Source organism: Eleutherodactylus coqui, chromosome 3 (assembly GCF_035609145.1).
Source record: "Eleutherodactylus coqui strain aEleCoq1 chromosome 3, aEleCoq1.hap1, whole genome shotgun sequence".
Classification (NCBI taxonomy): domain Eukaryota; kingdom Metazoa; phylum Chordata; class Amphibia; order Anura; family Eleutherodactylidae; genus Eleutherodactylus; species Eleutherodactylus coqui.
Genome location: NC_089839.1, coordinates 187,654,554 through 187,681,728, shown reverse-complemented (window position 1 = coordinate 187,681,728; position 27,175 = coordinate 187,654,554). Strand labels below are relative to the sequence as shown.

At 46.0% G+C, this 27,175-nt stretch overlaps 2 protein-coding genes across 12 annotated transcripts in view; one reads left to right on the top strand and one right to left on the bottom strand.

Annotated features, from left to right (window-relative positions):
* MAGI1 (membrane associated guanylate kinase, WW and PDZ domain containing 1) overlaps nucleotides 1–27,175 on the top strand; it is a 580,752-nt gene that overhangs the window by 144,461 nt on the left and 409,116 nt on the right. The window lies entirely within an intron of this gene.
* On the bottom strand, nucleotides 3,552–25,104 carry LOC136621277 (speedy protein 1-A-like). The gene is made up of 9 exons (XM_066596660.1): nucleotides 24,833–25,104; nucleotides 22,493–22,766; nucleotides 7,982–8,113; nucleotides 7,293–7,355; nucleotides 6,464–6,612; nucleotides 4,974–5,032; nucleotides 4,451–4,533; nucleotides 4,175–4,343; nucleotides 3,552–4,088 (listed from the first exon to the last, which is right to left on the bottom strand). Exons 2-9 carry the CDS (start codon nucleotides 22,603–22,605, stop codon nucleotides 3,888–3,890), a joined length of 969 nt encoding a protein of 322 aa, XP_066452757.1. The 5' UTR covers nucleotides 22,606–22,766; nucleotides 24,833–25,104; the 3' UTR covers nucleotides 3,552–3,887.

Sequence of the window (27,175 nt, the reverse complement as noted above, 5' to 3'; positions counted from 1 at the left end):
TTTCTGCTGCTGATATAGGGAAAGTGTTAGGCTGGGTTCAGATGGGGCATATTCCCGTCGGAAATCTCGCGGTTTGGCCGCAGCAAAAACCGCGAGATTTCCGCCGGGAGAACCGCCGTGGTTTAAGCAGCGGCGGCTTTGAAGCGGCCGGCCGCTCGCTTTTCCTTTGCAGCCGGCGCTCCATAGAGGAGAGCGCGGCCGCGACGAAAATAAACAAAAAAGAAAAGTAAACAGACATGCTGCATCTTTTGAAACCGTGGCTGCGGCAGCCGCGGTTTCAGCCAGACTTACCGCAGCGGATTGGCCGTCCCGTGTGGACGAGATTTCTGAGAAATCTCGTCCACATGGCTGGCTAATCCCGAGATTAGCGGCCACGGGCGTATTTGCCGCGGCGAAATTCCGCGCGGCAAATCCGCCCTGTGTGAACCCAGCCTTAGAGTACGATCCTGTCTTCAAGAACCCCAACGGTCCTTCTTAGGGCAACTCTTCATAGTGTACATTACTGTTGTGGCTGGCTGGGAGCAGTAGTGCACCATTATTTTTTTTCAAGCATCTCGGGCTGTGCAGGCCATTTCAGCTATACTGTTCTGTGTCTGCAGTGCCGTAGGCAGAGTTGAGGGAAAGAGCTGCTTAAATAGGGAAAGTGTTTGAGTAGGATCCAGCTCTCACCGTGAAATTGCTATATAATATTTCCTAGCCTACTGCAAGCTACTTCAGTTATACCGTTCTGTGTCTGCAGTGAATTAGACCGCGGTCTCACTGCTAAACAGTACTGTAATATTTCCTGGGCCACTGCAAAGTATTTCAGCTCTGCCGCTGTGCAGAACGTCTCACAATACCCTTTCTTTGGTGGGGTTGAGATAGTCGCAGGTACCAGCACTATCCACTGGCTTTAGCGTCTTCTCCCACTCCACACAGCCTCTTTAATCTACAAGTCTCTACGAGCAGTAAATTACCCCTAGGTATCAGCACAAGATAGAGGGTTAATATTAAGTCACAGCATAGAGCTTCGCTATTTACAAGTCTCTGTGTGCGTTACATTAAGCCACAGTTGTCAGTACTGTACAGTGGGGTAATTTATTTGGGCCCTGCTCTATTCTTAATCCGCCATGATGAGGAGTAAGGGTAAGGGTCGAGGACGTGGACGTGGACATGGACGCGGACATCCAAGTGAGGGTGTGGGCACAGGCTGAGTTCCTAGGCGTGGTGAATCACAGCCGGCTGCTGCGGAATTAGGAGAGAGGCAAGTTTCTGGGCTCCCTAGCTTCATATCACAATTCACGGGTCCACGTGGTAGACCTTTATTACAAACCCAGCAGTGCGAGCAGGTCCTGTCGTGGATGGCAGAAAATGCATCCAGCAATGTATGGACCACCCAGTCTTCTATGCAGTCCATTACTCCCAGCCTAGGGACTGCAACTCTGAATCCTTTGGCTGCTGCTCCTCCTTCCTCCCAGCCTCCTCATTCCATGAAAATGACATATTCTGATGAGCAGGCAGACTCCCAGAAACTGTTCTCAGGTCCCTGACATGAGTGGGAAAAACTGGTTCCTCTCTCACCTGAGGAGTTTGACGTAACCGATGCCCAACCTTTGGAAAGTTCCCAGAGTCCGCGTGATGAGGCTGGGGACTTCCGGCAACTGTCTCAAGAGCTTTTTGTGGAGGAGGATGATGAGACACAGTGCCCTTACTACTACCTCACTGACAGACAACTAAGTCCGAGGGAGGAGCGCACAGAGGATTCAGGGGAAGAGCAGCTGGACGATGAGGTGACTGACCCCACCTGGTTTCCTAAGCCTACTGAGGACAGGGCTTCAGAGGGGGAGGCAAGTGCAGCAGCAGGACAGGTTGGAAGAGGCAGTGGAGTGGCCAGGGGGAGAGGCAGGGCCAGAGCGAAGAATCTCTCAACTGTTTCACAAAGCACCCCCTCGCGGCAAGCCTCTATGAAGAGGGCTAGGTGTTCATCGGTCGTCCGTGCTCTCACCAAAAAACATCCACACTTTTGAACAGGGGTGTGCAACCTGTGTCGCACCAAGATCAGCCGGGCAGCCACCACTACCAGCCTCACCACCACCAGCATGCACAGGCATATGATGGCCAGGGCCTTTATATCTCCCTGACGCCATATTGGGTGAACTTGGTGGAGGCTGGGACCGAGTCCGAGCCTGGGACCGCTCATGTCCTACCCACACGCAGAATAGCGGGTCCTACCACGGTGCTGGTATCTGCAGCGTTTTATGCCACCTCCTCCAAATCCTCCCCCTCCTCTAACTCTCGATTGAGAAGTGTGAGCACGTCGCCAGCAGTCGGTAGCACGCGGCGCGGCAGCACAGCGGTGGGCAAGCGTCAGCAAGCCGTGCTGAAACTAATCAGCTTAGTTGACAAGAGGCACACGGCCCCCAAGCTGCTGCAGGGTCTGACAGAGCAGACCGACCTGTGGCTTTCGCTGCTGAGCCTCTAACGGGCATGGTCGTGTGTGACAACGGCCGTAACCTGGGGGCAGCTCTGCAGCTCGGCAGCCTCACACGTGTCATGCCTGGCCCACGTCTTCAATCTGATAGTTCAGCGGTTTCTGAAAAACTACCCCCACTTGTCTGACCTGTTCGGCAAGGTGTGCCGCGTCTGCGCACATTTCCGCAAGTCCACCTTTTGCTACAGAAATCTTACAGGCGTCTGCCTATGCCTTTGCTACAGAAATGTTACTGGGGTCTGCCTATGCAGTTTCTACTGAATGGTTTGAGGGGTCCGCCTATACTTTTGCTACAGAAATGTTACTGGGGTCTGCCTATGCTGTGGGTGCACAAAGACTTCCCATAGCAGTGTTTTACCTGTCTGGCACAAATACACTGACTAGGGTAGAAATGTGGGCCGAAATCCTTGGCGGGGTGAAACTCTGCCATAGGTGAGCCCAAGGAACTCAAAGACTTCGCATTGCGGTGTTGAGCTAACTGACACCTACACAGAATGAATTGAGTGGAGACACATGGTGATTGACAAGTCATCACTATGCGGAGCATCGGTCCCATACAAAAATGCTCGAGTCGCCCATTGACTTCAATGGGGCTCGTTACTCTAAACGAGATCTCGAGCTTTATGAAAAGTTTGACTTGAGCAGCGAGCACCAGAGCATCTTGGTGCTCGCTCATCTCTATTGAAAACGCATCGCACAAAAATCGCAAAGCACAAACTTGTGATGCGTTTTTAACATTAGAAAGTCCCATTCACATCCGCATTCAAAAAAGCGCAGCGATATTGCATGAAAAAAAACGTACAGGAAAAATGCTAGTCTGCAGGGGCCCTTACTCCCATATGCTGGTCTTCCTCCTTCACCTGTAAAGACCTTTGAGCTTGAACCATTCTGGCCTCTATATCTCACTTGGACCCACCTGACTCTGGGCACTGATCTTCCTAACCCTCACCAGTCACTACTAGCCCCCAGACTGCTTCCCAGCATGGGAATGCAGTCACACATGTGGCTAACACTGGTCTCTATTACACAGAAAATAACATTTTACTTTCTCACACAATAAGAATGACTCGGACAAGTATAGTAAGCTAAATAATATGAAATTTATTATAAATATATTCTGGTTGTTACCTCCCATCACTCACGGAGAGGGTACAGCAACACGCAGGACAGGAAAAACCCCCAGTGGAGGAAACCTGTAGGGAAACCATGGCTGCTGTACTGCCCTTCCTCCGGGCATACTAAGGGAGGGTTACACTATAAGATGTGTGCAAGACACAAGAACAGCGATTGTGTGTGTGTATGTACATATAGGAGTATGTGCCATGAATGTATGAAACTGGGTCTGTGTGACTATAAAGAGGATAAAGATGGTCTTCATCTGTCATACCTTCTGGATCTTATTGCGGGTCTGTAGTGGTCATTCATCTTGATCTTCAAACTTACCCCTTGCATGGAGTGAGAGATGCATGGTCCTACAAAGCATGCATGGTGGAAGGCTGCTCCATGGGCCGTAGGTGTTGACCTGCTGCACATTCCTCCTCAACATGGGAAAAGCGCGGCTGTGATGGACGGGCCTCTCTCTTCTCCATGCCCAGTGAAGAGGATCTACTGCCATGACCTAGAATCAAACCATACACGGATAACATTATTATCACCGCAGAACCTTCATCACAGACTGAAGTGCTTTGTATCATTTTTACTAACCTGCTCACAAGTGTCCTGGTCCACCAAAGCTCTGAAACCAATCCGGAGGAGCAACAGGTTGCGATCGTGGAGTATTTGCTGTCTCTTCTCCATCCAGGTGTATCCGAAGGCCCATTGGTAGATCTCGTGACGAAAGCCGACTTCCTCTTCCATCTGGTTGGCTAAGAATCTAGTAAAAAAAAGTTAAACAAAATGACGAACTGCTACTTATTTCATTATTCATTTTAGATCTTTTCATCAGCATGTATATACAAAACTGTTATAAAAGAAACTCACAGAGCTGCAAAGAAGTTCTTATGATATTCTTGGGTCTGCAGTCCGGCTCTGATGAAGTATACGAAGACCATTGCCAGGAGATACTAGTGGGATGAGAAGGACAGTTAGAACTTTTTAGTGCCACCTATTTTTCCTATTGAAGAGCCTTTCTGTATCCTGTCTACCTCCATAAATGTGTTACTGATTAAGATTGAGGACCCATTGGATCAACCAACCAGACTGGCCTAGACCTGTCCTGGTGTGGTTGGCAGCTGGCTCCTGCAGTAAGAGTGACTGCTACCAGAAAATGAGAGTCTGCCCCCTGGTTGCAAGAGGAATGGAAGACCCCTACCTACAAGCAAGGTGATTGCCTCTATAAGGGCAGCCCTGCGCTGGAACCTCAGGTCTATCCCTGATGGGGTGTTGAATGCCGGGACTAGCAGCAGACAGACAGACATGCACGCAGATGCAGGAAAGGATAGGGGCAAACCATAAAATAGGAATGGGAACTGACAGAAAACAAACGTACACACACTCGTATTACCTTGTCAGAAATCCTCATACAGCTGTCTAAGGTAAGAAATGTCCGGATGTTTAGATCCTCTAGGAAAACAGGACAAATATCAATATTATGGGAAAATGGAATCCACTGGCTGAACGGATCCATTTTATGAAAGAACCAACAAATGGATCTCATTGAATATAATGGGGTCTGTTCAGTTTCTGTCTGTCTCTAGAATATGCAGAGGTACCTCGGGAGGTGAGTGCCTCAGCTTGCGAGTTTTTTGACTTGCGAGCAGGCTCTCTCTCAAATTTTTGCTCTGATTTAAGAGCGAAAACTTGGGTTACGAGGTCTAATACTCATAAGGTAAATTCAAAAATAGCAAAAAGCTGCTTGTGTGAGACAATCTAGACCTTTATTAATTTAGTGCCTGTGCGTCAGAGCCAAACTGCAGGACGCATTTCAGCCCGAAGTGGACCTTGGTCAGCTAACTTTTGCAATAGACATCACTTCATTAAAAATCATGTGCAATTAAAAACATAGAAAAACAGCTGACATATAACTCTCACTGCGCCAATGTATTATGACTAAGATGTTATACAATATGGTGCAGTATAAATCACCTGGGGGGTAGGAACAAAGGGGATATCAAATACAGAAATACATATAAATAGCTGTAATAATGGGTACTCAAATTGTAATAAATTTATGATTATATAACACCATCAGAAACGAATGCATAATGATAACAATTAATAATTAAATCAGGATAAAAAGCTTAGATATAAGATTGAATATATGATCTCATGTAATTGAAAAATCAGCATAATAAAATATCTATATGATATAGCTGAAAAATAAAATTATCACAATACAGAAAACAATATATAAAAGCTAATAGTAAAAAAATATATATATTTTTTTTTTTTCTCTCTTCCTTTCTCTCTATTCCCCCTATATTCAATAAATATACAGGAGATCAGATTCATAATTTAAGACCTTTGGAAATCTGGTATTTAATGTTAATATCCCGAATGCCTCTCGTTTGAATACCTGTTCTTGATTTACAAGATAATGATGTTATTGAATGGCTGTGATTGGTTAACCCAGCGCCGGATTTCATAGGCTGATGGAGCGCTGAGTTATCCAATCAGAGCATTAGCTTTCTGGAGGCGGGACATTCAAGCCCCACATCCAGAAAGCAATGCTCTGTTGGCGTGGAAGAGGACGCGACAGCCTGCAGCAGCGCCGCAGACCACCGCAGATTGCCGGCGGCAGGTGAGTATTTTTTTTTTTTTTAATTTGTAGTTACTTTCTCCATTGAAGTGAATTGGAATGCCATCAATGAGGAACACATTAATGGCATTTCAAATCATCTCAATGGGGAAAAGTTCTTTGACATACATGTTTTTTGGCTTAAGCGCTCCGTCACAGAACGGATTAAACTGGTATGTCAAGGCACTACTGTATATCATGGTGTTCTGTAGACCTTATCCAACACTAGAAGCATTGGAAGGAGTAATGTGTTTTACCAAGCACTCTGAAGAATACGGCCATCTCATCCTGCTGTAGGGGACGGTCCTCCTTCCTCCTCTTCTGTGGGCGCTCTTGAACCTCTTTGTCGCACGGACTGCGCTCTCGCTTCCTCGTCCGGCCGCTGTCCTCTCCTCTTCCTGGGAAGCTGAAAGAGGAGGAAATATTATCATGAAGATGTAGAGCTGCGGCTCCTCCTGCAGATTTATATACATTTATCATACTAGAGGCCGACACTATATGATACTGAATCCCCATTCCTCTGCCCGGTAAGGGTGCCTTTCCACGTTTTTTTAATGCTGCGATATCGCTGTGTTTTTTTAATATGAATGTCAATGGGATTTTTTAATGTTAAAAACGCATCGCACAAAAATCGCAAGTTTGTACTTTGTGATTTTCATGCGATGCATTTTTAACATTATAAAGTCCCATTGACATTCACATTACAAAAATGCAGCGTTAACGCAGCGCTAAAAAACGCAAGTGGAAAGGCGCCCTAACTTACACTAAAGGTATTATACATTTCACTACATGGGGATCATTACGGAGCTAAAACTGAAATACCGATGAATTAGTGTCTATTCTATCATGCTGACTCTTGTATGGCGTCCCTAATCCTTACCGGGGAAAGAGGAAAGGGAATATTCTGTAAGGACAAACACTACAGAGGGAGGGAGGGGGAAAAAAATGAAAAATACAGAAATTCTGCTGTTGGAGTCGAACCCCCCCCCCCCTCCCCCCCAAAAAAACCCTCACAAAAACACAAAACAAAAAAAATTGTCACTGGACCTCTACTGCCCTGATACTATAATAAACTTCATAGCTTACCTGGATCCCACGTCGTCTCTCCCAAACAGGTATCGCAGGAACTTGATGATGGCGTCCATAATCCTCAGCAGCGGAAATGAAAATAAATTATTCTGTTAGCACCAACTATTCACAGATAAAAGGGCAGATTTATGAAACTGTGAAAGAAAAACTGTTTTAGTTGCCCCTAGCAACCAACCAAAGATCAGCTTCCATCTTACCATAGCAGAATACACAATGAAAGCTGCTCTGTGATTGGTTGCTAGGGGCAACTAAAACCGTCTTTCTTTCAGACAGTTTCCTAAATCTGCCCCTACATGTCCACCATAACTGCAGTGTGGGTCCCTATAGGCCCTGTCATTGCATTAGTATATGTCCTGTCCCTCCCTGTATAATAACTGACCACCATAATAAACTTTACAGCTATATTCATACAGTCACCCAAATATCTTCAGATTGACTCAGAACTATATAAAAACCTCCATATTTATTCATTATTACCTAAATACCTTCATATTTATCATTCAGCCCCAAATCTCTATTATTATTCATAATCCCCTAAAACTGCCCCTATTTATACATTTTAGTTCCCCCATCTTCTGGTTAATCATATGGATCATTTACAGTTTCCCACTAACACAGGTGGACAAACTCTCACAACTACAAATACATAAAGCAGTAATAACATTGGTCTCATTTTGGCCTCTTACCTTTCTTGGTTGTCGGTTGGCGGTAAATCCTCCTTCTTGGTGATGATAAATCCTCCTTCTTCTTGGTGGTAAATCCTCCTTCTTGCTGATGATAATCCGCGTCTCAATTGAAAGCACAAGTTTTGCAAATCGCTGTGAGAACAAAGGGAGCCGGTCTATTCTCTATAAAGAGCAATCGCTGACTGGCACCAACTGACGTTTTCCTTTGCAATTTGAATCCAAATCCTGCGATTCTATTGGCTGCTGCTGGTGGCATGTACCATGATGGTTCAGACCACAGGTGATGTAAGGGGAAGCTGCACTCTTACCATCTCACCTTACATGGTCACAAATGTGTTTTTTGGGTTGTCCATATTTATCACTAAGTGTCCATGGATGGTGCCAGGCCAGCAGTATTAAAGGGATGGCTCTGACATGGCAGGTTCACTTTCTCATATAACATCTCTCCCTCCATGCAGTTACTTCTAAGTACCTTGCGGCTTTGTGATACTTACAGTCAGGGTGCTTTAACCCCTTCAGTGACTGGTTTCTTACCCCCCTGTCAGACCCACCAGGGCAGGTTTTTTAAATGGTCTAATCATTTAATTTCAACTAATTTTCCAGTCACGTTCCAAGAGCCATAATGTTTTCATTTTTCCATTGACACGGCCATATGAGGGCTTGTTTTTTGAGAGAAGTTGTATTTTTTAATGTCATCATTTTTGGGTATATATAGTATATTGCATAAATTTTGTGAAAACATTTGTAGGGAGATTGGGGGAAAAAAAGAAATTCTGCCATTTGTTTTTTGGATTTCATTTTTAGGCTTTCAGCGTGCAGAATAAATAGTGTGATAACATTATTCTCTGAGTCAGCACAATTCCGGCGATACCAAGTTTATACAGTTGTTTTATGTTTTGCTATTTTTGTACATTTAAAACCTTTTTTTTCTTGAAGGTTTGCTTTTGTGTCGCCACATTCAGCTGTATTAATTTTATTTCTCTATTGCCAGAGCCCTAGAAGGCCTTGTGTTTTACGGGATGAACTCTAGTCTTTATTTATCTAATTTTTGGGAACATGTAAAATTTTGATTGCTTTTTTTTAGGGGCAAGATTAACAAAATCTGTAATTCTGACATGTTTTCTTATTTTTCACTGCATTCTCTGAGCAGTATGAATAATATATTAACATAATTCTATAGACCAGTACAATTATGCCAATACCAAATTGTAATAGTTTTTTCATTTTCGCTGCTTTTTCACACATTAAAAAAAAGGATTATTTTTTTTACCGCTGCATTCAAAGACCCCTAGCATTTTAATTTTTTTTTTAATCAACAGAGCTGTGTAAGGGTTTTTATTTTGCGGGATGAGTTGTACTTTTTATTAGTACCAGTTGTTGATCCGAGCAGCATTTTGATCACTTTCTATTACGTTTTTTGTATGGTGAGATAGGCTAAATTAGCTAATTTTGCCACATGTTAATATTTTCTTTTCCATGCCGTGCACCCTGTAGATTAAATTATGTGATAACTTCCTTCTCTGGGTCATTATGAACAGATGGATATCCCATGTGTAATTTTGTTTTTAAGTTTTAATCTTTTACAAAGTAAAGGGAGAAAGTTGGGGCTTTGGCATTTTTATTTTTTTATAATTTTTTTTACTTTTTAAACTTTTTTTACATTTTCGTTCTTTTTATCGGACTTGCATAATACTTTCTAAAAATTATTCTATGCTGAGGCATAGCAGCATGGAAAGGGCCCACAGTATGTAAAGGGCACAAAGACTGCAGCATGTAAAGGGTTAAACAGCGGAGATCGGAGGGTTTTCTCCATTCTCCGCTGTAAGAGCTGGTGCCCGGCTACCATATGACAGACGATCACCAGCTCTTCCAGCCACGGGGAACATTGGCCAGCTTCTGACAAGCTGATCGTCTTCGTGGCAAAATGAAAGCACTGCAGGAGTTCAAAAAAAGAAGGAAGTTGCTGGCAGATCATTTATATCTTCCCGCTTCTTTTTTTAAAGGCCTGCACTGATTCACTGTGAACAGCTTATGGCATTGTGTTCTGCACGGTCCCATAGTGAAACATAGCCCGGTAATCTTCCGGGCTATATCCCTATGGGCAGTTGAGCTAGTCCCGGAAAATTTTGAGGAAAATCGCGACACACTTGTCTGTAGATCGGTGTAGTATGACAGCTCGGCTTTCATTTCAATGGATTTGAGCGGCAGTAACAGGCACAGCCCACAGACAAAGAGCAACTATGTTTTTCTAAACCTGTGCAACCGCTACAAAACAATTGTAGAGCTTTTTGGAGCACTTTACATTTTACAGAGGGACATTTTACATGGGACAACCTGTTGGGTGCAGATGCAACAATGCGATATCTATGCTATGGTTTTACACAGTAAGGACCATGATGCACTGAAGCCAGATGGAGCGGGCCACCGCCTTTCACAATAAACAGTGAACACCTTCCGGTTTACACGGGCTGATCCATCAATCAGTTTTCTGTATACAGAAACTGAACGAGCAGCAAATTCTCATTTGTCGTTGAATCGGGGCATGCATTTATGCTGAGCAATTATTAAACCATATAAAGAGGGCCTTACTCGCATACCACTTTCACATGTCAGTGAGGGGCCGTCCACACTGTCATATGGTTAGCCATAATAAAGCCTTAGAATTTTTGTCTGTGTTATAGCCGGACTCAGTGAAGGTTCTCTTAAGATGTCTGTGAACTGAAGTCTGGTAGTGTGGGGTGGAAATATTCAGCATGTTGTCATTGGGTATGGCTGGTGGGGTTAGTGATCTCTGGTGGTCAGTGGCATGTTCAGTGGCCCATTCCCTTATGGTTAGTAATAGTTGAGTGACCTGCTCATTGATGGTCATTCATATTGTCAGTAGGAAGCCCAGTGGCTCCATTTCCATTTGAAGCAATGTTTGGGACATATTGTTTTTCTTTTGAGTTGCTGCATGCCCTTAATTTTGCAAGTAAAATTTAATATTGAAATCTCAGAATAAAAACAAGATATGGACCAAGTCAAAAATACAGATGCGAGAAATAAAATATGTGAACCCTTTGGAGTAACCTGGATTTCTGCATTGATTACTAGCATAGCTATAGTGGTTGTAAGAGTCACAATTGTGACTGTGGAAGTGTGCAAAGACAATCACTGAAGATAACTGCACTGTAATCACTGTCACTTTACAGAGCTAGTATCTGACTGTTATTGGGTGACTCCATTATTTAGATATATGCTAGAACTCAGCCACTGAATCTGAGATGCTACTGGTGCATCTTTTCTCCACCGGAAGAATGGGTGGAGACATGGGTTGGTCGACTACAGTTGTAGGGGAGGGCCAGGTCTTGTCCACAACTGAGGATTGGTGCTGTACGCTCCTAGGCGCCCACCCATCTGCACTCCGAGGGCCACTGACACTCTCCCCGCTGTCATCTTTGCTCCGGTCCTCTGACGAAATGTGAAGCTGGGTGCGCTGTCACCTGACGTATGTAGGTCACCTCAGCCTTCTTGGGTCCCTGATCCACCGCTGACACTCTCCCTGCTGCCCTCTCTAGTCCGGTCCTCCGACAAAATGTGAAGCTGGGCGTTCTGTGACCTGACATAAGTAGGTTACTGCAGCATTAGCTACGCTCCCATCACGGGTGACCCACCGCCACCTTGGCTGCAAAGCTCCTAGAGGCCGCTCCACACAGCTGCTTTAGGGCTACAAGTGCCTCGAACTGCTCTGCAGGGAGGCAGCATCGGCTGGTGCAGGAGCACTGGCCTACAAAACAACCCTTTCCAATCCACTGTCTAACCTCTTCCTACATTCTGATTGATGCTTGTACAAATCCAATGTCAGAAAACGTCCGACAGGGTATTCTTACTGCCTATTGCCAGCCACTCCACTGCCGGAGCCTCTCTGGCGCACACACACTGGCTCTAGCCAACAGATGGCACCGTTGCATAACAGCAAAAAGAGAAAGCCTTTTAGGAAACCCTGAATCCAAAATTGGATTGAAAAGGGTTAAACCGCAGAGAAGCTCAGGATCCTGTCTGCCCTCCACCAGGATGTCAGCCAATCTGGAGCTTTGGGGGGCGTGCAGTAGTCGTCAACCTGTCAGGTCTCCACCCATATTTCTGGCAGAGACAAGATGCACCAGTACCTCGTCAATAGATGCATATATACATTTTATATATGCCCTAACATAACACCATTGGGAATGCGCGCATTGTTTTCAATGGAGCTGCGGCTGCTGCTCGGCAAGATGCGCCACGTCTGCACACTTTTTCGCAAGTCCACCACAGATGCTGCTACCCTGAGGACCCTGCAATGTCTGTTTCAGCTGCCAGAGCATCGACTGCTAAGCAATGTGCCCAGACACTGGAATTCTACGCTGCACATGTTAACCAGGCTGTACGAGCAGCATAGAGTAATAGTGTAATACCAGCTACAACATGGGCGGTGGACTGGTAGTCAGCCTCCGCAATTCTTTACTGAGTGGGCATGGATGGCAGATATCTGCCAGGTCCTCGGACACTTTGAGGAGTCTACCCAGATGGTGAGTGGCGATGCGGCAATCATTAGTGTTACCATCCTGCTGCTTTGCCTGCTGAGAAGTTCGCTGCTAAGCATAAAGGCTGACGCTTTGTGGTTGGAACAGGAGATGGGAGATGACAGTATGTTGCTTGATAGCCAGACCACCCTCATGTCTATATCTCAGCGCGTTTTGGAGGAGAAGGAGGAGGGGGAGGGGGAGGAGGAGGAGGAGGAAGAGACAGTTGGCCACACTGCAGAGGGTACCCATTCTGCTTGCCTCTCATCTGTTCAGCGTGTATGGGCTAAAGAGGAGGAGGAGGAGGATCCTGAAAGTGATCTTCCTAGTGAGGACAGAGATGTGTTGCATACTGGCACCCTGGCACACATGGCTGACTTCATGTTAGGCTGCCTTTCCCGTGACCCTCATGTTAGACGCATTCTGGCCAACACGGATTACTGGGTGTACACCCTTCTCGACCCATGGTATAAGGAGAACCTTTTCACTCTCATTCCTGAAGAGGAAAGGGATACGAGAGTGATACAATACTACAGCGCCCTGGTGGAAAAAGTGATGCTAAAGTTCCCATCTGACAGCGCTAGTGGCAGAAGATGCAGTTCAGAGGGTTAACTAGCAGGGGAGAGGCGGGGATCAGGCAGCATGTCCAGCGCTGGCAGGGGAACACCCTCCAAGGCCTTTGCCAGCTTTATGGCTCGCCAGCAAGGCTGTGTCACCACTCCCCAGTCAAGGCTGAGTCGCAGGGAGCACTGTAAACAGATGGTGAGGGCATATGTAGCCCATCATACCACCATCCTCCGTGATGCCTCTGCTCCATACAACTACTGGGTGTCATAGCTGGACACGTGGCACGAACTTGCGCTGTACGCCCTGGAGGTGCTGTCCTATCCTGCCGCTAGCGTCTTGTCAGAGAGGGTGTTTAGTGCAGCTGGGGGAATCATCACGGATAAGCGTACCGCCTGTCAACTGACAGCGCCGACATGCTTACCCTCATAAAGATGAACAAAGGCTGGATTTCCCCAGACTTCTCTTCTTCATCGGTGGAAAGCAGTGGATCCTAAAGAATCTTTTCGCTGCAACAGGAGAAAAATGCATTCTCGATCACCCCAAAAAAGGGGAGAATTAGTTTGGTGTATCCCCCTCGGATATTATTACTCCTCCCCCTCCTAAAACAGCAGGTCATCATGCTGAACTGCCAATTTCTATGCGGCCCAAAATGCTCTGTTTAAAAGTTTTATCAGTTTTAAAAGTTAAACTTAAAACAATTTTTGCGGAAGGCTGTCTCCAGGCTCTGTGTTACAAATTAACCAATAATGAGCTGTATCTTCAAAAAATATTTGTGGGTTTCATCTGCCCTTGCGGTTGAGCAATTTTTCAGGGGTACACTTGTACTCTTGGTAAACCAATTTTTCAGGCCATTGCCAATACTGAGCAAACTAATTTTTCCAGGCTTCGCCTATACTCTTGGTAAACAAATTTTTACAGCTGTTTGCCTATTCTCTTGGTACACCAATGTTACAGGGGTTCGCCTATACTCTGGCTACAGAAATGTTACTCGGGGTCTGCCTATACTCTTGCTTATAGAATTGTTACTGGGGTCCGCCTATACTTTTGCTACAGAAATGTTACTGGGGTCCGCCTATACTCTTGCTACAGAAATGTTACTGAGGTCTGCCTATTCCTTTTCTACTGAATGGTTTGAGGGGTTTGCCTATACTCTTGCTACAGTAATGTTACTAGGGTCTGCCTATGCTGTGGGTGTACAAAGATTTCCCATCGCGGCATTTTACCTATCTGCACAAATACACTGACTGACTTTGGCAGAAATGTGGGCCAAAGCCGAGGTCCTTGGTGGGGTGAAACTCTGCCACGTTTGGGCACCTTGATTTCTTCCCGTGTAATACCATCTTTGTGCTCCCACAGCATAGGCGAGCCCAAGGAACTCAAAGACTTCCCATTGTGGTGTTGAGCTATCTGACACCTACACAGAATGAATTGTGTAGGAAAACACGGATTTCCCATAGCTATTTAACTCACTGCACCTTGGGTCAAACAAGGTGGAGGCTGGGACCGAGTCTGACCCAGGGCCCGCTCACGTACTTCCCACACAGAGTATTGCGTGTCCTACCTCGGTCATGGTTTCTCGGCCTTATTATGCGACCTCCTCCTCCTACTTGGGGTCTGGGGATCAGCGCTGGGAAACATGTATTTTCCAAGGTCCTTGGTGGGGTGAAACTCTGCCATGTTTGGGCGCTCTGATTTCTTCCTGTGTAATACCATTTTTGTGCACAGACCGCATAGGCGAGCCCAAGAAACTCAAAGACTTCCCATTGTGGTGTTGAGCTATCTGACACCTACACAGAATGAATTGTGTGGGAACACATGGATTTCCCATTGTTATGTAACTCGCAGCACCTTGGGTCACACAAAGGGGAGGCTGGGACCGAGCCTGACCCTGGGCCCACTCACGTGCTTCCCACACAGAGTATTGCTGCATTGTGGCGATGTGTAGAAGTGCTGGCACCTGAGTCCCCTTTATGCCCACGTTTGCGGCTCCTGACAATTTTGTGACGGAGGTGGCACGGGATTGGAATGATGATCGTACGTCAATTTATCATCAATTCCCACCAGCTTTGTGGGCTATCACCCACACTTTCAAAGAGGGTCACTGCCTGGCCCTGCCCACCCTCTGCAGTGTCCTGTGACTCACTTTCCTGTCACTGCGAGGGTAGCTTCTTCCTCGTACAGTGACATGACTCTGAATGGAGAGCTGGCCCTAGCTTGCGTGGTCAGCGCTCCATGGATTTCAGTGAGAGTGACGGAAAATACCCTCATTGAAAGTGAATGGTGCGCTTGCATGATCAGCGGTCCATTCAGATGCAGTCTGCTCGTCACTGCAGGGGGTGCAGTAACTTTACAGTGTGGAAGACAGTGGGCACAAAAGATCAGCAGGGGTCCTAGCAGTGAAACCCCCACCAATCAGCAAGTTATTCCCAATTCTGTAGATAGGGGATAACTTGATATTCTGGTGTAACCCCTTTTTAGGTTTCTTTGACACATGGTGTAATATAATATCCGAAGAGTCACATATTTATACACCAAATGGCGAATAGTACTACAATGTATTAGGCCATTGGTAAAGCAGCAAATTGAAGTCCAGGGAATAATTATATATCACCCCACTATGTCTGTAATGTATCTCAAAGTTACTATTTATGTAGATGAATTCATCGTTGAACATAGAGTTTGTAGATTGATGGCATTTATGTGATTAGAGGTGGCTGTTAGCATATGAGATTTATTCCATAGTATTCTGGATTGGATATTTCTTGCATATCTAAATCTCATCGGTAGGTGGCAGCACACAACTTTGAGCCGCAGTCCGAACCATTAGTAAGTACTAGTTACGGTGAAATGATTTCAAATCTATAGAGAATTTTACAATACTGACATCAGGAGATCAACCCGGCCTGTCATATAGAATGATGGATATGATGAGCGCTCCCGTCTTTATCTACGACTATAGTCTCTTAGTGTTCAGCCTTAGAGACTGACTTCGGAAAGTGTCTTTTGGGGTTTATAACAAGATTAGATTTGACAACTTGAATTTGTAGTTTGTATCCAGGATCATAATAATTGCTGTCGCTTTTTTATGCTGATCACTCAGCTTCTAGCTTTGGAGTGGAAATGGAAAATCCTGTAGCAGGTATTAAAGAGATTGTTTGTTTGACTTAAAGGGATTGTCTATTAATGACAACCCTTGTCCATATGCCTTTTTATATTACACACTCGGCCATTCTTTTGAATATCAAGCCATTTAAGACTTTGATGGTATTTTGCTAGAACCGTGATCTCAGGGGAGCCCCAAGGCTGAAAAGTTTTTTTATCGCAAGAGACTTATCACATTTGATTTTACCTCCGATATGATGGACACCCGTCAGTCTCTAGTGAGTGCAGCATCTCTGGCCCCTTCTACATTACCTGACCTGCGTCGCTGCGCTCATTAGAGGCCGCCAGGTGCCCGGTGAAGGAGGCGCAGAGGGCATGAAAACTTCAGAGGTGAGAGAGTGCGCTATCTGATTAAATCAGCTGCAGCAGCGCCGCTGATTTCGAGTCAAAATTCACATTGATGGTATGTCTTTGGTGAAAATGCTGCAGATTTTGCCGTTGAATTTTCCACCACGGAAAGTCTGCAGCATTTTCCGCTAAACATACCCTAAGGCTTGGTCTACGCAGGGCTGTCTGCAGCGAATCAGCAGCAGAAAGTCTGCCTCATAAACCGGGTTCCCATTCAATTCAACCTCAAACTGCAGTACCTACACAGGCCACTGTACAATGTATGGAGCTGCCCTAGAAGTGGAAAACTCCTTTAAGGGGATTTTCTGGGATTTTTTTTTTTTCTTAATCATCCAAGAGGCAGAAAAGTGCATTATAGGGGAACAAATACTTGCCACCTCTCTCGGCCATTCTGGAAGGCTCCTGCAGGGGTCATGTGTCCTTGGTCTTAGCAGTCACATACTATTCATGCATTTAAGACCATTGAGGTCAGTGATTGGCTGCAGTGCTCACATGAACAATGGACAGCATGTGACTGCCACAGGAGCTTCCAAGACCGGAGAGGCAGAACTGGAGTTGTGGAACTTTTGAATGAGTAATATTATATTTAATATACTTATCCTGGAAAACCACTAACGGTCTCATAAATATCTTGACGGTCAAAGAGAACGCAAGGACTGTCTAGGATTGGGTATGAGCGGCATTACCAGACCATTTTTTCCATTCTAGTGGGCTGAATATGATCAAAGGAAAGACTGAGATTAGAGGGAATTTATCACCTATATTTTTTTTTACTAATTTACTTTTATTTTCTGACAGTCATGTACGGACAAAAAAAAACAACCCCCCCCCCAAAAAAAATATAATGGCCATCTAAACTGAGTTACAGGTAAAAGCATTTAGAAACATGTTTTACAACAGCCTCATGGGCCATAGACACTATGGACCGAAGGGGACCATTGATGCTTATGGTCGACTGTACTAGACCTGCTTTGTGACCTGTGCATAGGTCATTGTGCGGTTGGGTGGGGGGAGGAGAAAGAGTGGAAGGTATGCTGCTGCGCCCGTGTATAGTGGATCCTGTGTAAGGGTATATTCACACGTCAAGTTTCAAACACTCTTTCTGTCCGATTTGTGATATGGTCGGAATTTGCACTTGGAAATACCACCTGTTCTCAAATCTTTTTATTCCCATGAGTGATCTTTGTCTTGGATCGATGGTCTATGATAAAAGAAACGCTGCATGTCCTATTTTGGGGTTTTTCTTGTTTAAGAATTACCCATTATCTCGTATGGGAGGTAAAAAAAATTGCAGCACATATAAAACAAAAAATGGTTTGGTACCGTGTTAGCTAGTAGAGTAAAGTGGGATTGTTCTCAGTAAGAGAAACCTTATGATAAGATATGATACCTTTTAATGGCTAACAAAAATACATGATGTTATAGCGAGCTTTCAGATCCTCTCAGGATTAGAGATGAGCGAGCACCAAAATGCTTGGGTGCTCGTTACTCGGGATGAAATTTTCACGATGCTCGAGGGTTCGTTTCGAGTAACGAACCCCATTGAAGTCAATGGGCGACTCGAGCATTTTTGTATATCGCCGATGCTCGCTAAGGTTTCCATTTGTGCAAATCTGGGCAATTCAAGAAAGTGATGGGAACGACACAGAAACGGATAGGGCAGGCGAGGGGCAACATGTTGGGCTGCATCTCAAGTTCCCAGGTCCCACTATTAAGCCACAATAGCGGCAAGAGTGCCCCCCCCCCCCCCGTCCCAACAATTTTTACTTCTGAAAAGCCCCCATTAGCAATGCATACCTTAGCTAAGCACCACACTACCTCCAACAAAGCACAATCACTGCCTGCATGACACTCCACTGCCACTTCTCCTGGGTTACATGCTGCCCAACCCCCCCCCCCCCGCACGACCCAGTGTCCACAGCGCACACCAAAGTGTCCCTGCGCAGCCTTCAGCTGCCCTCATGCCACACCACCCTCATGTCTACTTATAAGTGCGTCTGCCATGAGGAGGAACCGCAGGCACACACTGCAGAGGGTTGGCACGGCTAGGCAGCGACCCTCTTTAAAAGGGGCGGGGCGATAGCCCACAATGCTGTACAGAAGCAATGAGAAATACAATCCTGTGCCACCGCCATCAGGAGCTGCACACGTGGGCATAGCAATGGGTAACCTATCTGCCTTTATGCTTTGCAGGGAACTTCTCAAGAGGCATAGCAGAAAAATGGTGACGCTAATGATTGCAGCATCGCCGCTCACCATCTGGGTAGACTCCTCAAAGTTTCCAAGGACCTGGCAGATGTCTGCCAACCAGGCCCACTCTTCTGTAAAGAATTGAGGAGGCTGACTCCCACTGTGCCGCCCATGTTGGAGTTTATATTCCATTATAGCTCTACGCTGCTCATAGAGCCTGGCCAACATATGGAGCGTAGAGTTCCACCGTGTGGGCACGTCGCACAGCAGTCGGTGCACTGGCAGATGAAACCGATGTTGCAGGGTGGCAGCGTCCGTGTGGGACTTGCGGAAATGTGCGCAGAGGCGGCGCACCTTTCCGAGCAGGTCTGACAAGCGTGGGTAGCTTTTCAGAAACCGCTGAACCACCAAATTAAAGACGTGGGCCAGGCATGGCACGTGCGTGAGGCTGCCGAGCTGCAGAGCCGCCACCAGGTTACGGCCGTTGTCACACACGACCATGCCCGGTTGGAGGCTCAGCGGCGCAAGCCAGCGGTCGGTCTGCTCTGTCAGACCCTGCAGCAGTTTGTGGGCCGTCTGCCTCTTCTCTCCTAAGCTGAGTAGTTTCAGCACGGCCTGCTGACGCTTGCCCACCACTGTGCTGCCGTGCCGCGCAACACCGACTGCTGGCGACGTGCTGCTGCTGACACATCTTGATTGCGAGACAGAGGTTGCGTAGGAGGAGGAGGAGGAGGAGGGTGGTTTAGTGGAGGAAGCATACACCGCCGCAGATACCAGCACCGAGCTGGGGCACGCAATTCTGGGGGTGGGTAGGACGTGAGCGGTCCCAGGCTCTGACTCGGTCCCAGCCTCCACTAAATTCACCCAATGTGCCGTCAGGGAGATATAGTGGCCCTGCCCACCTGTGCTTGTCCACTTGTCCGTTGTTAAGTGGACCTTGGCAGTAACCGCGTTGGTGAGGGCGCGTACAATGTTGCGGGAGACGTGGTCGTGCAGGGCTGGGACGGCACATCGGGAAAAGTAGTGGCGACTGAGAACTGAGTAGCGCGGGGCCGCCGCCGCCATAATACCTTTGAAAGCCTCTGTTTCCACAACCCTATACAGCAGCATCTCCAGGCTGATAAATTTGGCTATGTGCACGTTTAACGCTTGAGCGTGCTGGTGCGTGGCGGTGTACTTGCGCTTGCGCTCCAACACTTGCGCTAGCGACGGCTGGACGGTGCGCTGAGAGACATTGGTGGATGGGGCCGAGGACAGCGGAGGTGAGTGTGTGGGTGCAGGCCAGGAGACGGTAGTGCCTGTGTCCTCAGAGGGGGGTTGGATCTCAGTGGCAGGTTGGGGCACAGGGGGAGAGGCAGGGTGGCATGGCGCGAGAGGGCGCTTTGGGAAACAGTTGGTGGATTATTCGGTCTGGCCCTGCCTCTACCCCTGGCCACCGCACTGCTTCTTCCAACCTGCCCTGCTGCTGCACTTGCCTCCCCTTCTGAAGACCTGTCCTCAGTAGGCGTAGCAAACCAGGTGGGGTCAGTCACCTCATTGTCCTGCTGCTCTTCCTCCGAATCCTCTGTGCGCTCCTCCCTCGGACTTACTCCAATTACTACTACCTGAGTGATAGACAACTGTGTCTCATCGTCATCGTCCTCCTCACCCACTGAAAGCTCTTGAGACAGTTGCCGGAAGTCCCCAGCCTCATCCCCCGGACCCCGGGAACTTTCCAAAGGTTGGGCATCGGTCACGACAAACTCCTCCAGTGGGAGAGGATTCGGAACCATTGCTGCCCATTCTGGGCAGGGGCCCGAGAACAGTTCCTGGGAGTCTGCCTGCTCAGAATGTGTCATTGTAATGGAGTGAGGAGGCTGGGAGGAAGGAGGAGCAGCAGCCAGAAGATTCAGAGTTGCAGCAGTGGACAGCGCAGAATTCTGGGTGGTCGATAGATTGCTGGATGCACTTTCTGCCATCCACGACAGGACCTGCTCACACTGCTCATTTTCTAATAAAGGTCTACCGCGTGGACTCATTAATTGTGAGATGAATGTGGGAACGTGCCTCTCTCCTAATCCCGCAGCAGTCAGCTGCGATACACCTGGATCAGGAGCTCGGCCTGTGCCCACACCCTGACTTGGGCCTCCGCGTCCTCGCCCGCGTCCACGTCCTCTAGGCCTACCCCTACCCCTCAGCATGCTGTATTACCAGTAGTGCAGAAACGGAACGCTGTAATTAAATGTGCCGCTTATTGGCCTGTGGTTGGAGGCTGACTTCGCTTACAGAACGCACAGCAGAGGCAGGAAAGAATTTTGCGCAAGCCTGCTGTAACACTTAGCTGGCTGCGTATGAATTAGGACAACTACCCCCAGCAGAGACGCAGTACAGTCAGGACGGTCACAGGCAGCCCAAATAGATTTTTTTCCCCAAATTTTTTTGGAAAAGCCCACTGCGTATATAGACTGGATATGTCTTTCACTGTCCCTGCCTCACCACCACTACTGGCCGTGGACTATGTAAAATTACTGCAGGACGCAATGCTCTGCACAGCCGATATACAAAAAAAAAAAAAACGTGCAACACTGCAAAAAGCAGCCTCAACAGTACTGCACACGGTCAGATGTGGCCCTAAGAAGGACCGTTGGGGTTCTTGAAGCCTAAAATCACTCCTAACACTCTCCCTATAGCAGCTCCGGCATCAGCAGCACTTTCCCTGATCTCTGTCAGAATGCAGCTGTGGCGAGCCGCGGGAGGGGCCGATTTATATACTCGGGTGACACCTGATCTCGCCAGCCACTCACTGCAGGGGGGTGGTATAGGGCTTGAACATCGCAGTGGGAAGTTGTGTAATGCCTTCCCTGTCTTTCTATTGGCCAGAAAAGCGCGCTAACGTCTCAGAGATGAAAGTGAAAGTAACTCGAACATCGCGTGGTGCTCGCCTCCAGTAACGAGCATCTCGAACACGCTAATACTCGAACGAGTATCAAGCTCGGACGAGTACGTTCGCTCATCTCTACTCAGGATCCTTCTTGAGGCATCATGAAACAGATTTGGATAGGGCATATATAAATACAAATGTACACACATGAAAAGGCACAGTTATCTGAGACTAAACAATACCAGACAAGTTGAGCAGAGAAGTAAATACTTAATCAGTCCACTGGCACGGAATGTGACAGTTTTATGAGCTCTACATTGGTGGTAGGAAGTGAAAATATAAACCTGTATAAACACTTGTTTTGTGTCAATGCAATGCCCTTTTTCGTTATTTTAGTGTCCAGGAATTGGCACCGACAAAAGAAATAAAGATAGATTGAAAAAAAAATGCTATTTTCATGCATTTGAAAATTGCGAGTGCAGTGATGTGGTTTTCTGGCAAAACGCATCGCACTCTTAGACCAAAATCTCAAGTTTAAGATTGCAATGTCGGTCCGAGTTACTTGGACCAATATCACACTCGTCTGTGTGAAAGCAACCTTTATACAAGTATTACCTCTAATCCTGCCTGTGATGATGATGATGAGATGACAGCTGAAAAGTTTTCTCTACAGAACAGAAAGTATTAGATTATTATTAGACTTAATGGGCCATATGAGAATAAGCTTTTAGGATATTCTTAAAGGGGTTGTCCCGCGGCAAAATCCAAATTTTTTTTTTTAACTTACCCCCGCATTCTGTCCCGTTAAAATCAATTCCGTTAGTTATTTTAAAAAAAATCACTTACCTGCATCCCCGTTCGCGCAGCATCTTCTTTTCTTCTTTTAAAGATGGCCACCGATCCTTTCCCAATGATGCACCGCCGTTTTCTCCCATGGTGCACCGCGGGTCTTCTACCATGGTGCACCATGGATTGTCTTCTCCTTCCTTGCGTTCCACTGCCAATACAGCCACCTAAGTGGCTGATTGGCACCACGTGACAGGGCGGAGCTACGATGATGACGCGCAGACCAGCTCTCCGGCGCGAGCACACAGCAGAAGACCGGACTGCGCAAGCGCGTCTAAAGAAGCAAGAAGACACCAAAATTAGACGGATCCTTGGCGACGGGGACGCCAGCAATGGAGTGGGTAAGTGAATAACTTCTGTATCTCTTCACTGTTAGGACTTTAAAACATAACCTTTAATAAAGCAATTAAAATTTAAAATAGTACTCACAAAGACTGACACACATAATACATAAAGAAAAATATTAATAACTCTGGAAGTATCTCAGAGGATTCTTGAAAATGTAGATGCCATATATCGTGCTTTCTAGGTATAGTGTGATGCCTTAACTGGTATCTATTCGAGGCAATGAATAACCGTTTTAGGGTGATAATACACCCCCACAACGGTAGTATCTACAGTCTTGGGAAACTGATGGTGCCCAAGACTGAGATTATTTGTGCTTTGTATTAGCACCAAGAAGGCTTAATCAATATCTGGTCCTTGGTCCGACGCGTTTCGCTCAACTTGAGCTCCTCAGGGACCTCTTGTAAATATTTAATATGCCTCTCAGGATCTTAACAGCAATTGCATAGTAACCAAATAGTGAGCATTCAGTTGGTCGCAGGTAAACATATATCTTGCAGATCAGATGTTATCTGCAATGAAGTATATAATACCTCTTAATATGGTAAAAAAAAATTTTTAAAGAATCTTTCCAAAAGAATTTTTTCTGAAAAGTTCAGAGTAAGCCATGTATCAGAGTCTCGCGTTGTGCAAGAGACAGTGCTGCATGGACTTTACACACCCATGCCCTGCATCTACCTTGATAGCTTGCTGGCCCCTATATATTTACTAATTCCTATCTACCAGTGGTAATAATGTTACCTAATAGTTTTTAGGTCACACACTGTAGAATTTCTAACTACTATCTCTCTCCGCTAATTAGGTTCTATTAGTGCCTAATTCCTAATGCTTCTCTGATTACAAGATAGCAAAAAGTATCGCACTAAGTAGCAGGTAGATCAGTAAAATAAAAAAGGATAGAGCAACAGCAAGCCAACCACCCTGATGGTGAGTGATTGGTAAAAAAAAAAAAAAAAATTACTTCTGTATGGCTCATATTTAATGCACGATGTATATTACAAAGTGCATTAATATGGCCATACAGAAGTGTATAACCCCACTTGCTTTCGCGGGACAACCCCTTTAAATATAAATTATGAGATAAAAATAAAATAAATTGCCACAATTTGTTTAAAAAATATTCAGTATACAAACTTAGCTTATACAAAAAGTTGTTTCCTGATGGCATGTTCCCTTTAAGGGTGGAATGTTGGGAATCTTTTAATTCTACTTGTGTTCTTTTCAATGTCCTTTTTTCATTTAAAATCTTTTTTTTTCCTCTGATTTTCCCTTCCTATGGGATTGATGATTACAGAATAACTTGATGGGTGATCACACTTCCCAGGTGCCCTGGGGAGACTTAATCAGCTGTGTAATGCAGCGAAGGACCACCTGAGAAGTAACAACCCGCCACAAACAACCAGTATTGGCATGTAACCCTGACACGTCGGCTGAAGTATTGCTTTAATTTTCCTCGTGTAGCAATGCCTGCTTTTTCTAATTGGCGGCCCTGGCACTTGTAGCCCATTATTGGCACAAAAATGTTGCACTTTGCAGATAAAGCAATTCCATAAATGCAGCTAATTGTCAGATGTTATGTGTTAAGTGAGGTCTGGATACACGAAGCAGATTTTAGAGCACTATCGTTACTTGTATCAAGGAGAGCGAGAGGGGAGAAAAAAAAATACATAGGCCTTGCTACAATATGCGCTTGTTGCCATGGTAACGGAATCCTTTGTCTGTATGTTTTCTGAATGCATGAATTCTGTAACCGTTTGTGTCCCTGGGAATGTAGCACTATAGTGCTCCATAGTAAATAGAAGGCAAGAATGCACTATATAAATGCAATGTATAGCTCCTGTTCAATAGGTTTATTTCACCAGCTTTTTAATAGATGTATATTAACCCTTCATTTCCTGCTAATTTATGTTTTACTTATGTTTCTAGCCTTTTTTTTATATTAAAAAGGTAAAAGTGCAACATGGAAAAATAATGAAAATCTAGTAAAAGACTTACTTTGCTTTCAGTCTTGTAGTTCTGGTGTTTGCCAGAAGAGCGGGCTGCTGTACCTGGAAATGCTATATAGTGATGGTCAATTAAAATCGCTTTTTATATCTGTCCATAGCCATTTTTCTAGCCGTCTCATTTCCATGGGGACTCTTGGATATTTTTGAGTCCATTCTTGAAGAAACATCGGGTTGGTTGGGCTCAATTGCAGAATGGTTCTTATAGTAGTATTGCTGGAGATGCTTGACCGGCGCTTGCCTCTATAATGAATGTACTCGACCAGCTTGCTAAAGGAGGAGGTCATAGTTAAAAGGGTTGTAAATTGTAAAACATGGGTGTTACCTTCCAGAATAAACACCACACCTGTGCACAGGTGTGTGCGATTTTACAACCCAACTCTGTTCGCTTCACTGGAGCTCAGCTGCAATGCCAAACACAACCAATGGGGAACTAAGGTTGACTCTTCTCAAGAAACTATCCCATCAACTCGTCAAGGTTCTTTTACATGGGCTAAGATTTGGCTCGTTGTAATGAACACCAATTGACAAAGCATGAGGATTGCTGGTATGGGGGATAAATGATCAATTGTTGATAAGTGATCAATTGTTAATGCAATTGTTTCCCTCATATAGCCATCATTGGTTGGCTGGACATCTCCATGTTTACATGGTGAGATGAGCAGGCAATGAATGAGTTTTTTTTATGCTTGCATAAAAGACTCAATTAGCACATGAATTAGTGTTTGTTCATTCCATTGATTGGCTGATTCTGGCCAGATTTACACAGCCCAATGTTTCAGCAAATGTTTTCTACCAATCATCAGGCTATGTAAAAAGCCCTTAAGGAATAAGTGACATTACTGAGGTTCTTTGGTAGAGATGAGCGAGCACCAAAGTGCTCGAGTGCTCGTTACTCGGGACGAAATTTTCGCGATGCTCGAGGGTTCGTTTTGAGTAACGAACTCCATTGAAGTCAATGGGCGACCCGAGCATTTTTGTATATTGCCGATGCTCGCTAAGGTTTTCATTTGTGAAAATCGGGGCAATTCAAGAAAGTGATGGGAACGACACAGCAACGGATAGGGCAGGCGAGGGGCTACATGTTGAGCTGCATCTCAAGTTCCCAGGTCCCACTATTAAGCCACAATAGAGGCAAGAGTGGGCCCCCCCCTCCCAACAATTTTTACATCTGAAAAGCCCTCATTAGCAATGCATACCTTAGCTAAGCACCACACTACCTCCAACAAAGCACAATCACTGCCTGCATGACACTCCGCTGCCACTTTTCCTGGGTTACATGCTGCCCCCCCCCACGACCCAGTGTCCACAGCGCACACCAAAGTGTCCCTGCGCAGCCTTCAGCTGCCCTCATGCCACACCACCCTCATGTCTATTTATAAGTGCGTCTGCCATGAGGAGGAACCGCAGGCACACACTGCAGAGGGTTGGCACGGCTAGGCAGCGACCCGCTTTAAAAGGGGCATGGCAATAGCCCACAATGCTGTACAGAAGCAATGAGAAATCCAATCCTGTGCCACCGCCATCAGGAGCTGCACACGTGGGCATAGCAATGGGGAACCTATGTGCCACACACTATTCATTCTGTCAAGGTGTGTGCATGCCCCAGTCAGACCGCGGTTTTTTATAAATAGTCACAGGCAGGTACAACTCCGCAATGGGAATTCCGTGTGCACCCACAGCATGGGTGGCTCCCTGGAACCCACCGGCGGTACATAAATATATCCCATTGCATTGCCCATCACAACTGAGGTAATGTCATGTTAAATGCAGGTGGGCTTCGGCCCACACTGCATGCCCCAGTCAGACTGGGGTTCTTTAGAAGTAGACACATGCAGTTACAACTCCCTGTGGACCCACAGCATGGGTGGCTCCCTGGAACCCACCGGCGGTACATAAATATATCCCATTGCAGTGCCCAGCACAGCTGATGTAACGTCAGCTTTAATGCAGGTGGGCAAAAAATTAATTGGATTACACTGTAGGCGAGGGCCCCAAAAATTGGTGTACCAACAGTACTAATGTACCTCAGAAAAATTGCCCATGCCCAACCAAGAAGGCAGGTGAAACCCATTAATCGCTTTGGTTAATGTGGCTTAATTTGTAACTAGGCCTGGAGGCAGCCCAGTTAAAATAAAAATTGGTTCAGGCGGAAGTTTCAATGCTTTAATGAGCATTGAAACATATAAAAATTGTTTACAAAAATTATATGACTGAGCCTTGTGGGCCTAAGAAAAATTGCCCGTTCAGCGTGATTACGTGAGGTTTCAGGAGGAGGAGCAGGAGGAGGAGGATGAATATAATACACAGATTGATGAAGCTAAAAGGTCCCCGT

Bases quoted from the DNA above. Each gene is read 5' to 3' on its own strand.
- LOC136621277 (XM_066596660.1), bottom strand. From the start codon at position 22,605: ATGGTAGAAGACCCGCGGTGCACCATGGGAGAAAACGGCGGTGCATCA. The intron at 8,114-22,492 runs GTAAGTGATTTT...TTGTTCTCACAG, and splicing joins CTGCGCGAACGGGGATGCAG to CGATTTGCAAAACTTGTGCT. The intron at 4,534-4,973 runs GTAATACGAGTG...TCATCCCACTAG, and splicing joins GTATGAGGATTTCTGACAAG to TATCTCCTGGCAATGGTCTT.